This window comes from Phyllobates terribilis, unplaced genomic scaffold (genome assembly GCF_046119375.1).
Source record: "Phyllobates terribilis strain yellow unplaced genomic scaffold, ASM4611937v1 Scaffold_3__8_contigs__length_932513732, whole genome shotgun sequence".
Lineage (NCBI taxonomy): Eukaryota > Metazoa > Chordata > Amphibia > Anura > Dendrobatidae > Phyllobates > Phyllobates terribilis.
Genome location: NW_027362763.1, coordinates 848,069,010 through 848,082,736, shown reverse-complemented (window position 1 = coordinate 848,082,736; position 13,727 = coordinate 848,069,010). Strand labels below are relative to the sequence as shown.

The following is a 13,727-nucleotide window of genomic DNA, read 5'->3' as shown; positions in this document are numbered from 1 at the left end:
TTCCTGCTAATGAGAAAAGTTTGACAGGATGGTGCTTCAACAAAATCCAATTTCACCTCCTCCCTCCCAGCCCAGTAACGGAGTTTGACAGCCAAGACTGGCATGAAGTTTCTGCCAACACTACCCATACACACTACTGCTCTCAGCACTGAACGGGGGGTCATGGATAATACTTCTCCCAGCACTTTGGAACAGAAGTTGCCTGTTACACATGTGCAGTATTGCTCTAGAAGCAGTAACTCTGGCCCTAGTGATCTGTGTGTCGGCTTACTGAGTGTTGGCTCTTTCCTCCCTCTCATTGACGTAGAAGCGGCGACACTGACAGTACTGCTATAAGACAGGCTCTCTCTCACTGTAATATGATGAGACCTGAGCATGTCCAAGATTTCAGGAGCAGTAAATACAACGCTGGCAGATCTTGTTTGCCCACCTAGCTTGGCTGACAACCTGTAACATGAATATAATAGGACTCAATCTGGCAGCAAAAAGATGGACTCAAAATGCTGAGTGCTCAACAGATTATAGTCATTCTGGGGTGGATTTCAAGGCAAGTAAACCATACTCATCAGGACCAGGTGATTTATTTCATGACATACCAGTGTTACCCAAACTCCAGTCCTCAAAGACCCCACCAGATCATGTGTTCAGAATTTCCTTAGTAATGCACAGGTGAGAAGCTGTGGCAACTTCTGAAGCTTTGATAGCAATGCAGAGGTGATGGAATTAATAAGGAGATCTTAAAAACATGATCTGTTGAGGAAGGCAGGGGGCATGAGGACTGAAGCTTGGGAAACACCAATACATACAGATTATATTGTTAAATCCGGTAACAGATCATCGTTAGTATACCAGCCTCCCCGAATTTTCCAGATAGGATCTCAGCCTGCCCTAATGCTACATTCCACCCATTAGTTTTTGGTAAGGAGTTTAGCATTGCACCTTAATATTGGTAATAAACTGCTTATATAATAAAAATAATCACTTCACAGAAGGGGGGTTTGTATTTTTATTGAAAACTCACCAAATGTATTTACAGAGACTTACAATGGGATGCTTGGTTCATTGTACTGAAGCTTTAAATAAAAAGGTAAAAGATAACAGTAAAGTCTGCTCTACTAATGAAACCCAGGCAAGAAATTGACCAACATGTTTTATCGTTCTACATAATCCTTCCACACGAAAATTACACTTCATATCAGATCAGCAACTGTGGAAGAAAAAAAAAATCATTAAAAACACCATAATTGAAAAGATATTGCACTCACATAGTCCATGGTTAGAATCCTCTACTTGTGGGTTAAAAGTGATTGTCAGCCCAGAATGACTGCTCAAACCAAGTACAGGCGCTCGGTGCCCCATGGCCTGGCCTAACAGATTAGTCCACCTTCTTTCCATCCATTTCACCCTTTTCTGGATCTAGAAAGCCAGAACTGTCAAAGAAGAGGAAATGACTGACCCCGCCATGATGCACTAGCGAGTGCCTGTACTTGGTTTGAACAGTCATTCTGTGCTGACAGCGTCTCATTAAAGTGAATCTGTCAGGTCAAATGTATTATAAACAGCATGGCTATACAGATCCTAGTAAAACAATACACGATGCCTGCTTTGTAACCCAATGTACCAGCACTGAGAAATCAAGCCTTGAAGGCACGTCCAAATGAGTCTGGAAGTACACTGGGGGCGCATCAATGTACCCAAATTGTCTAATAGTTTCAGTACAGTAGTAGAAACCATTCCGACAGATCCCTTTAAAATGTGAACTGCTCAACTATCCCCTCAATTATTCACAAAAAAACATGACTAGTCAATAGATCAGACTCTGCATAGTTTTATTCTACAAAACTACCTTTTCCAGAATACCTACATGTTAATACAGCAGTTTTCAACATTACACCCATCAACAGAAGGCATAATTTACAAACATTGGCTGATAATAGAGCGGGGAAGACTAGGAAATTCCTAGCAATGGCTGTAGGTGCGCTAACAGGCATATTAGACTGAGTAAAGCGATACATACCATTCATAGGCATTTCATCAATCTGAGTAGAGTAGTACTGCTCAATGTCTCGCAAGATACGGATATCATCATTCTTTACAAAATTAATAGCAACACCTTTCCTTCCATAACGTCCGGAACGACCAATTCTGTGTAAAAAAATAAAAAAAATTATGCAAGGCTAATAAATAAGAAACAGTCACTCCAGCACATTAACAATAACATACCTGTGGATGTACAATTCTCTGTTGTTGGGAAGGTCGTAGTTGATGATTAAAGAGACCTGTGGGACATCCAAACCTCTCGCCCAGACATCAGTGGAGATCAGCACTCGGCTGTAAAAAGGTAAAATATCTCTTCAAACTTTTCATATTTGTTGTACTCTTATTTATGATACACAGCTGCCATTCAATGTGCCAGCATTCATAAATTTTTCCATCACAGATATTTCCAAAATCTTTGTCGGCAGTGAGCCAATCCCTAAATGTTTACCTAGCACTTAGCTGATGAAGCCTTGTTGGAAGAGGCCATACATTTCGCTGCTGGTAGCCCTCTTTTCACTTGCTGTCCTCCTTGGATAACAGAGGAAGGAGTCCTGAATGAGGCTACCGCTGCCAATCAATATACATGAGCAATCTGTAGGCAATGCTTCGTTCGGAAACTTGGGTTATTGCTCTGGACAACTCAACCAAGAATTGACTTTAACCCCTTAAGCCACAGAGCATTTTTCGTTTTTGCATTTTCGTTTTTGCTCCCCTTGTTCCCAGAGCCATAGCGTTTTTATTTTTTGGTCAATATGGCCGTGTGAGGGCTTATTTTTTGCGGGACGAGTTGTACTTTTCAACGCCATTACTAGTTTTACCATATCCTGTACGGGAAAATGGGAAAAAAATTCCAAGTGCGGTAAAATTGCAAAAAAAGTGCAATACCACAGTTGTTAATTTTTTTTTTTTACCACGTTCACTGAATGCTAAAACTGACCTGCCCTTCTCATTCTACAGGTCATTACGAGTTCATAGACACCAAACATGTATAGGTTCTTTTATATTTAAGTGGTGAAAAAAATTCCAAAATTTGGTAAAAAAAAAATAAAAAAATAGCGCCATTTTCTAAGACCTGTAGCGTCTCCATTTTTAATGATCTGGGGCTGGTTGATGGCTTATTTTTCGCGTGCCGGGCTGACGTTTTTATTGATAACATTTGGGGTAGATCCGATGTTTTGATCGCCCGTTATTGCATTTTATTGCAATTTTGCGGCGACCAAAAAACGTAATTCTGGCGTTTAGAATTTTTTTCTCGTTACGCCGTTTACAGATCGGATTAATTCTTTTTTTATATTGATAGATCGGGCGATTCTGAACGCGGCGATACCAAATATGTGTATGTGTTTTTTTTTTTTATATATATATTTTATTTTGAATGGGGCGAAAGGGGGGTGATTTAAACTTTTATATTTTTTAATTTTTTTTTATATTTTTAAAAACTTTTTTTTTTTACTTTTTGCATGCTTCTATAGTCTCCATAGGAGACTAGAAGCAGCAACTATCCGATCGCCTCTGCTACATACAGGGGACGAGCAGGTCCCCTGCATGCAGCAGAAATGGTCCTGTGCTATGAGCGCCGACCACTAGGTGGCGCTCATAGCGACAAGATCATGACAACCACAGGCGTCTGCTGCAGACCCTGGGTTGTCATGCACGCCCATCGGCGACCCGCGATCACGTGACGGGGTCGCCGGTGGGCGGGGCTTATGACGCGCTACCCGGAAGCGCGCGTTAAATGCTGGTGTCGGAGATTGACAGCGGCATTTAACATGTTAACAGCAGCGGGTGGATCGCGATTCCACCCGCGGCTGTTGCGGGCACATGTCAGCTGTAAGAATCAGCTGACATGTGCTCGGTTCAGTGAGGGCTCAGCGCAGCAGCCCTCACTGAACGGGCAGTACGCAAATATGCGTACTAATACGTCCCCGGTAAGTAAGGGGTTAATTACCCCTGGACAGTCATTAAAAGGGAAGTGTGAATGTACCAACCTCAAGGCCAAGCAAACCACTCACAGTCAGAGATACTGAAAGTTCTGTGCCGGTAAGCCGGCCACTGGCAGAAGAAAGGAGCACATCTTACACAATCAATGCATACGTACCTAGCACCAGATCGGAATTCTTTCATGATGGACTCTCTCTCTTTCTGGGGCATGTCACCGTGCATTGATGACACAGTAAAGTTAGCCTCCCTCATTTTCTCCGTCAACCAATCAACCTAAACAGAACACAAATAAAAAGTTTGTATGAAGAAAACACTTTAGGGACACCTTCAAAAAGGTGTTTTTTGTGCAGGTCTACGGAAAGGTGAGAAGGTGAAAAAGAACAAGAACAAGACCAGCGACACTTATGGGATTTGACCACCCCGTAGGAGAGTATTATAAAAGGGTCTTTTTCTTGTCTTGCATGATAAATTGGCGGCTTATATACAACATAATAGAATGCCGTATATCAGGGCTGAAAGGTGGTGGCTGTATCTCACATGGGACAAACCTGGTGACAGGTTCCCCTTAAGGCAATTAAGTTAAATCTAAAAAATATATGTCATCTGAAATACAAGACTGTACAACAGAAAAGAGAAGACAGCGTGGTGAACCAAGTGAAACATACAATTTGCAAAATGATCTTTCACAGATAGTTTCTTACCTTTCTTTTGGTGTTGCAGAAGATCACAGCCTGTGTGATGGTAAGTGTGTCATACAAATCACATAAGGTGTCGAATTTCCATTCTTCTCGCTCCACTGCCACAAAAAACTGCTTAATGCCTTCAAGCGTCAACTCATCACTATAGGAAGAGAAACCAGAATGAAACTGTGGCTTGTACACTAACACTGCAATATCATAGTAGAACACAAGTAGGTTTTTTACTAAACAGATATGAGCAAGTGTCACTCAAATCAAAACCACTAAGTAAATGTGAAAAAAAGCTGCAGCTAAACAATTACCGTTTTACCAGGATACGGATGGGATCGGTCATGAACTTATTGGTCATTTCCAGGATTTCATGAGGAAGTGTGGCACTGATCAGGCACACTTGTGTAGCGGGTGGCAGATACCTATATACATCATAAATCTGTTCTTTGAAACCTAAAAGAAAAAAAACAACAACAAAGCATTAACTTAGACCAGAAAATATCATCACTCTTGTACAATAAACTGCAATGCTATCAGCACTACTCAATCTCGCTGTGACAGCAAGATGTAAGAGATTAATCTGTTATTATCAGTGCTAGCTCTGATTGCAGTTACTCTTGGGAGCTGGGTGTATCGCACAGCCAGCAGTTAAGTTATATGGAGAAGGGTCAACTCCTGAGCGCACTGAATACAGTAAGTGCATACATTGACAGAAATCAGCAGATGTCACCAAAACAGAAAGTAAAAATTATAGGCAGTAAAAAAAAAGGGTTGCAAAGATCAGGCTTGAAATACAGCTCAAAGATCAATGTATACGTTTAGGATATGTGGTCCATGTCTTTTTTCTACTGCTATGGTATATTGAAATTAAGTTTTGCCTTTGGAGAACATGTCCGATGGAACACAAACCTTTGTTAAGCATTTCATCAGCTTCATCCAAAACCAGCATTTTAATAGCCCGCGTTCTTAAGCTTCTGCGGCGAATCATATCTGTGTGATGAAATGGAGACAACAATGCTAAATTCACCCAAGAAAACATCTGAAAACTCATTGCAAAGGAATATGGCAAAAAGATAAGGCTTACCAAAGACACGGCCTGGGGTGCCTGCAACTACATGCTGCCCATAATCCAGTTTTCTGATATCTTCTCCTACATTGGTTCCTCCGATGCACGCATGACACTGGACATTCATGTAGTCACCCAAGGCAAGGAGAACCTGGAATTGGAGACAGCGTTTTAAGGTTATTAAAGATTTGCACATTATGGGGGAGGAGGGAGGAAGAGATTAATAAAAACTAGTTAAAAAAAGCCACAGGACGGCCAAGACACTCATTTGTTTTACCTTCTGAATCTGTCCTGCCAATTCTCTGGTTGGTGCTAATATTAACGCCTGTGTTTCTCTGACCTAGAAGTCAATAAACAGTTATAATTTGTAATGAAATGTAAAATATATTCGCAAATGAACAACGCAATATGTACAAACTCATAGTATATATTGACTGGTTGTATAGTAAAAATGCCATAAAAGTCTCAAAAGGGGAGAGGTTCAGACTTTTGCCTCCTAAATAAGGTGTGTGTTCTAATATGTGTTGATTGACCAACCAACTTAAAAATTACTAAAAGGGGACCGTTTCACGAGTCTGACATTCACCCCGAGTACAAAACACAATGTCCAGAGTTGTTGCAAATCTCTTGACCTGAACCCAAGAACCTTATTGGCATGAAGGAGTTCAGACCAGAAGACCTGTGATCAGTCTGGACATTGCTTACTACATGGGCGAATAGCGTACGAAGAGCAGACACCTGTCAATCCAGGGCAGCAGGCGGGGAGAAGCCGCTGGTGACCCGCCTGTTAGACTAGTCTTTAGCGTGGTCTTGGTCCCCAGCAGCATTTAAAGTACTGTATTTTTCAGACTATAAGACGCACCCCTCCCCCCAAATTTGGGATGAAAATGGAAGATGCGTCTTATTGTCCGTATGTAGACTACCGGAGGGGGGGGGGGGTTTGGCCGTGGTGAAGCGGGATCTCAGGTTGCAGGGTCCCTTGTTCAGGAAGCAGACGGCGGCAGAAAAGTGGCAATACTGCAGGTCCGATGTTGGCGGTGAGCAGAGCGGAGTGCATTGCTTTCCAGCCGGCCATTTTCCTGAAGCAGTGGGCCTCCGGAGGTGGCCATTTCCCTGAAGCCTAACACGTCAGGAAAATGGCCACCGGAGGTGGCACATCTGTAGATTGAGATATCGGCTGAAATTTTTTTCCCCTATTTTCCTCCCCAAAATTTGGGGTGTGTCTTATAGTCAGAAAAATACGGTATATGAGTCAAACATATTTGCTGCCCGTGGATGAACAGCATGAATAAGCTGTCAGGTTCACTTTGAGCAGGGGTTGTCCAGTAGTCAACAAAAACCCTTAGTTACATTATGATGTTAGTAAATGATTACTTGTCCCCAGTGAGAGCATGAATACAGTGATAAATAAGAGATCACAGGATTGTTTATAGCTAGAAGGGAAGTAATTACCTGAATATCCAAACACTGAAGGACAGAAACACAAAACGTAGCCGTTTTGCCTGTACCAGACTGTGATCTGCAAGACAAAAGGAAACACTTCAAGTCATAAATTGCATTAAAAGTTATGCCTTAGAAGGTGTATACACAATGCCATGAGCTTTATACACTGCTCAAAAAAATAAAGGGAACACTCAAATAACACATCCTAGATCTGAATGAATGAAATATTCTCATTGAATACTTTGCTCTGTACAAAGTTGAATGTGCTGACAACAAAATCATCAATGGAAATCAAATTTATTAACCAATGGAGGCCTGGATTTGGAGTCACCCCCAAAATTAAAGTGGAAAAAAACACTACAGGCTGATCCAACTTTGATGTAATGTCCTTAAAACAAGTCAAAATGAGGCTCAGTATTGTGTGTGGCCTCCACATGCCTGTATGACCTCCCTACAACGCCTGGGCATGCTCCTGATGAGGTTGCGGATGGTCTCCGGTGGGATCTCCTCCCAGACCTGGACTAAAGCATCCGCCAACTCCTGGACAGTCTGTGGTGCAACGTGACGTTGGTGGATAGAGCGAGACATGATGTCCCAGATGTGCTCAATCGGATTCAGGTGTGGGGAACGGGCGGGCCAGTTCATAGCTTCAATGCCTTCATCTTGCAGGAACTGCCGACACACTCCAGCCACATGAGATCTGGCATTGTCCTGCATTAGGAGGAACCCAGGGCCAACCGCACCAGCATATGGTCTCACAAGGGGTCTGAGGATCTCATCTCGGTACCTAATGGCAGTCAGGCTACCTCTGGCGAGCACATGGATGGCTGTGCGGCCCTCCAAAGAAATGCCACCCCACACCATTACTGACCCACTGCCAAACCGGTCATGCTGAAGGATGTTGCAGGCAGCAGATCGCTCTCCACAGCGTCTCCAGACTCTGTCACGTCTGTCACATGTGCTCAGTGTGATCCTGCTTTCATCTTTGAAGAGCACAGGGTGCCAGTGGCAACTTTGCCAATCCTGGTGTTCTGTGGCAAATGCCAAGCGTCCTGCACGGTGTTGGGCTGTGAGCACAACCCCCATCTGTGGACGTCGGGCCCTCATACCACCCTCATGGAGTGGGTTTCTAACCGTTTGTGCAGACACATGCACATTTGTGGCCTGCTGGAGGTCATTTTGCAGGGCTCTGGCAGTGCTCCTCCTGTTCCTCCTTGCACAAAGGTGGAGGTAGCAGTCCTGCTGATGGGTTGTTGCTCTCCTACGGCCCCCTCCACGTCTCCTGGTGTACTGGCCTGTCTCCTGGTAGCACCTCCGGCCTCTGGACACTACGTTGACAGACACAGCATACCTTCTTGCGATAGCTCGCATTGATGTGCCATCCTGGATGACCTGCACTACCAGAGCAACTTCTGTGGGTTGTAGAGTCCGCCTCATGCTACCACGAGTGTGAAAGCACAAGCAACATTCAAGTGTGACCAAAACATCAGCCAGAAAGCATTGGTACTGAGATGTGGTCTGTGGTCCCCACCTGCAGAACCGCTCCTTTATTGAGTGTGTCTTGATAATTGCCAATAATTTCCATCTATTGTCTATTCCATTTGCACAACAGCATGTGAAATTGATTGTCAATCAGTGTTGCTTCCTAAGTGGACAGTTTGATTTCACAGAAGTTTGATTTACTTGGAGTTATATTCTGTTGTTTAAGCATTCCCTTTATTTTTTTGAGCAGTGTATTATTGAAGAAGCAACGGTACACTACTGGATCTGTGGCACAGCAGACACCACCAGAACGTGACGGCCCCAAATAACTTTCAATGGGGACTGTTAGGTTCGGTCAATGTGTTTGTGCTTTTACAGGAAAATAGCACTACTTGCAGCTGATAAAGCCCATCTATGAAACAAGGTAAAATCAGCGACCGAGACACCCACACAGTTGTGAACAAGCCTTAAGCCAGCAAAATCATGGAGACAGTCTACAAATCTTTTACATCTCTAGCCCACTGCACTTGCAACGTTAAGATTCTCTATAGCCGGGATGTGCACGTCGTGCACCGCTGACACCCAAGGAATAGATTTTATTCTGAATGTATAGAATATTACACAGGTTCCTACAAACTTCAGAAAATATTCACACAGGGAAGTATTACTATCAGAACTATGACAAAAATGTACATGCAGCTGGTTATCACTGAAGAAAAAAGGGAAAACCCAAAGCAAATTGTCATCAATAAGGCTTGTGTGAATAGATGTTTATAATATCACATTCGTTAGAGAATCCATAAACTGCTGCATGTGTATTATGCCTAAAGCCAGTACAAAGCTGCCCCAAAACATTAACATGGTGCCCATTCAGACAAATGGCAAAGTTGAGTCAGCAGACATCTCTCCACTACAGCTTACAATGGGTAATGATTGTGGACTACCCCTCCTCTATAGAATCCATCACTGGGTTTTTTTGTAATCACATTTTGCTGCCGTACAACACCGCTGAAGCCTGTCACTGAGTTCAGTGGTCATGTTGATGTAGACAACACAAACTTGAGCCCAGTGATTGGCTGCAGGGGTCATGCGAGCAATTTATCAAAACTGTAGTCTGAAAGGCTGTGACGAGATAGAGCGAAGCGTCACTGGAGCAGGCACATACAAGAAAAAATATTTGACCATAAACACCAGTTTAAAAACAAATGTGATGTATGCTGTACTAGTCCCATGATTACTTACTGTGCAATGACATCTCTGCCTTTAATGATCTGTTTAATCGCTCTCTGTTGGATGGCGGATGGCTTCTCAAACCCTGAAAGTAAACACACACACAGCCATTTCAATACTAAAAAACAAAAGTAAATACAGATAGTGGTCAGAAGAATCCAACATCTGCAACAGAGAAATCAGTCCCACCAAAGGTGATCGGGTGTAAGGGCGATCTGTGCTTCTTCTCATCCACAGGTACAGAACATCAAGACTTATTGTATGTACACACACAATTATTAGTCATCAAACTATATCTGCATATAAGGCTGTGTGCCCACAATGCGTTTTTTAAGCATTTCCGAAGCGGCAATTCCACTGCAGAATCGCTTAAAAAACGCTTGGTAGAAGGCCTGCTATGTTCCCCAATGATAATCCACATGTGCTGTGCACATGCTGCGGAAATTTCAGCTGCGGATTATCATTGCGGAAAAATCCGCAGCACTACCAATTATTTTGCGGAAGCGCTGCGTTTTCGCCGCCATTGACTTGCATTGAATCGCATGACATCCGCATCACTGCATATGTAGATGCGGAATCCATGCGTTTCAATGTGCGGATGGTACCCGGGTCTGGAGAAGAGGAGACTCTCCTCCGGACCCGGGTACCATAGTACCTGTAAAAAAAAGAATAAAATAAAAAAATAAATATTATGCTTGCCTTCTGATGGCCCCTGGTGTGCTTGTCTTCACTTACCGGCAGATCATGGTGGACTCAAGGACCTGCGCTGACGTCATTTAGTCATGTGACGGCAGGTCCTTCAGTGTAGTGTACCGCGGGCTGCCGGCAAGCCAGGACGGAGCGAATAAAGACTCCGGGGGCCATCAGAAGGTAAGTATATTTATTTTTTTTACCGTTCTTTTACGGTCACACTATATAAATCCATGCCGGTTGCATGGATTTACATAGTGTGACCAAGTTGTCAAGCACTTTCCGAGTGATGCTAAAATCGCTTTGAAAGCGTTTGACAACCCACATGTGGAAATGCAAGTGAAGAACGCTTCACATCCGCATGTCCCTGGCAGGAAAAACGCATGTACAATCCGCATGGGTTTTTTCTGCCAGGGAGATGCAGAAACGCTCAGGAAAAATCCGCAGTATTTCTGCATCGTGGGCACATAGCCTTACTGTGGTGACAAAGTCCGAGCTGTTGCCTAGCAACAAACCAGAGACAAATCAAAAACTCCAGTGTAGATTCAGGCTGCCCCACCACCCGACATAACTGAACACAGCTTTTATCAGCTTGAGACAGATTTTGGGTGAGGGCAGTGCCCTGTCAGGAACCTGTCTTCAGCCTATCCTGAGTATAAACTGTATACAGTTATATATACACACAGCCTACAGATGAGTACACAGTTTATACTCACCTAGGAGATAGATATGTATCTACTACATACACTCTATATGCTGTCGTGTGAGTAACATACAGTCTTCAGCCTGATCTGAATAAAAATATATGTGTAGTTTATTCCAGCAGCTCCAGTGTCCTCCTGCCCTCCAACAAACCTGTTCAGACAGAGGAGTATTGAATCCCAGTCAGCTAGAAAGGCTATCTGTGCTTTTGTCACTGCTCCTCCTCCTCTGTCAACTGCAGTGAAATTGCACTGCGTTCTGCAATGTTTTAAAAGTCGCAATTGATGAATCAGACAAAAAACATCTAGAATCGCTAAACTCAGCCCACAAAGAGGAAAACAACAACCGGCAAGCACATATAAGGGAGACTTCAAAAAGGGAACATTTAGGATAATGAACTGGGTGCAGACAAAAAAAAAAGGTGATGATGAATTGGGGCCAATGTTTTTTGACTGCATGACCCAAATGTAATCAATGTGGAACATCAGCGGTAATGACCCTGATAAACAATGTGCAGCCAGAGAATTCGCTGCAATACCATTCCAGACTAGGCAAACTGCACGGAGCGGCCTCACCCTGAGGTGGTCATATTAGCCTTGATTTTCCTACACGGAGGAACAGATGTGGGGATTTTATCGCTGACTGATACTGCGGAAAGCTCCCATTCTTTTTCGCTGGGTGCTGCACAAGGGCTCCTATTGGTTAGAGCAGCTGCTCTGCAGGACGGGGCAGCGGCGGTCACACAGTGGAGCTGTGCCGCTCCTTTCAGTGTTTACATTCCTATGGATCAGAAAATTTTGTTCACACAAAACAACCCCTTAAAATCAAATATGTAAGAGCCTTTAAAAAGGGATAGAAAGGCGACTGTCCGAACATGTCCTGAATTCCTTTCTACAGAGAATAATAGCTGCCAGTCCCCAGTATGGAGTGGGCAGAACTGCAGTGAAGGATCAGGTGGGAGCTCTGATACGTGATGTACAGGTCAGGAAGAGCTGGCAGCGGCCAGGTCTAGGCTGTCTCCATATGTGTAGTCACTGGAGCAGACGGCGCTGTAGTCACAGCTAGTGGAAAAAGAACTATCGTGCAGGTTCTAACTGCAACCAATCAGATCACAGATCTCGGTTTCTAGTGCAGCTCAAAAAATATGAGAGCTGTAATCTGATTGGTTGCAATGGGAAGGTACTCTACGCTAGTCTTCATAGGTCTCCCCGGGTGCGGACAAACCAAACATGATGGTATACTAACCACTTATACTACTCAGAATGCACCAGCCCAGCTGCGATCGCACCACAGGTCGCAGCATGCCGTTATGGCGGGACTGAGCCTCCCCGCGGCCCGTACTCACCATACGCATAGATGCCTCTGAGTAAGTCTTCCCGCAGTCCCATGGTGTCGAAGGTGGGAGTCACATCCACTTCCTCGCTTGTTTCAAACTCCACTTTCGTCATGTCTTCTTCCCTCAGCATCCGCTTACGGCTGGAGCCGCTGGTCACCCCCACAGGGCCCGCGGTTGCTGCGCTCGCCATTATCCCGACTGGCTGGAAACCGGACACGAGTGAGTGGTATGGAGCCGACGCACACTAGAGCAGGCGGAAGCGGGCTCCCAGAAGCCACCGCGAGCGAGCAGGCGGTTACACGCTGCATACGTCAGGGCGTAATGTCGTCACGTAACCTCGCGATACTTCCTTACGGCGGTAGAGGAAAACGTTCATTTAGCCTGTGAGCGCGCCGCCATCCTACCGGAGCCCTGTTCACACCTCCACACACGGAGTCTTCCTGCTGTTATGCTCACATGGCTATTATTTGTAGTAATAATGCCTATTCTGGCCAAGCTGGGGTCCGCGAAGCTGAAACTCTGCATTATTAGAAATTGATTGCAATGTCCTGGCTTATTGTCAGCAGAGAACAGCGAAAGGACTCAGACATGAATGAAAAACCGTATCAGAAAAAGCTCAGCCGTACTTACCAACTCTGGTCACAATAGTAATGCTCTATATAGGATGCAGCAGCTCCACCACAATGGCGGAGGCAGCACAGGGGCCAAATACTGATGAAACGGCCACTCACACACCGACCATTCATGGAGGGGAGGTCGTCTAGTAATTGCACACAGATAAGGCTTGTATAGGGCACTGGTCACACAGGTAGTGCACAGTGTCTGGCTTAAGCCTATCAGTGACACCCAGACTAATAGATCAGGAGGGCTGCCTTCGGGGCTGAAGTTGGTTTCTTATTCAGCAATTTATTTTTTGCTGTTTTTTACAGGTTTAATTACAAAAAATAGATAAATAAATGAAAAAATATATTGCAGCGAGGTGCCCTGATGTGAAAACGCTTGACAGCAGCTACAAATGTCACAAAACTGGCACAAAAATGGGCATCAAAGTGGGCACTGAAGGGCGTTACTGAAAGGGTTAAATGACTTTGGGCCACTAATCTCATAC

General features: G+C 44.2%; 1 protein-coding gene across 1 annotated transcript; it reads right to left on the bottom strand.

Annotated features, from left to right (window-relative positions):
- Positions 1 to 992: 992 nt before the first annotated feature.
- EIF4A3 (eukaryotic translation initiation factor 4A3) lies at positions 993 to 12,941 on the bottom strand. The gene is made up of 12 exons (XM_073672523.1): positions 12,629 to 12,941; positions 9,904 to 9,976; positions 7,189 to 7,255; positions 6,014 to 6,076; positions 5,755 to 5,887; positions 5,580 to 5,660; positions 4,982 to 5,123; positions 4,683 to 4,821; positions 4,139 to 4,254; positions 2,224 to 2,331; positions 2,018 to 2,145; positions 993 to 1,207 (listed from the first exon to the last, which is right to left on the bottom strand). The coding sequence occupies exons 1-12, from the start codon at positions 12,807 to 12,809 to the stop codon at positions 1,191 to 1,193; spliced, it is 1,248 nt and encodes a 415-aa protein (XP_073528624.1). The 5' UTR covers positions 12,810 to 12,941; the 3' UTR covers positions 993 to 1,190.
- Positions 12,942 to 13,727: the final 786 nt, after the last annotated feature.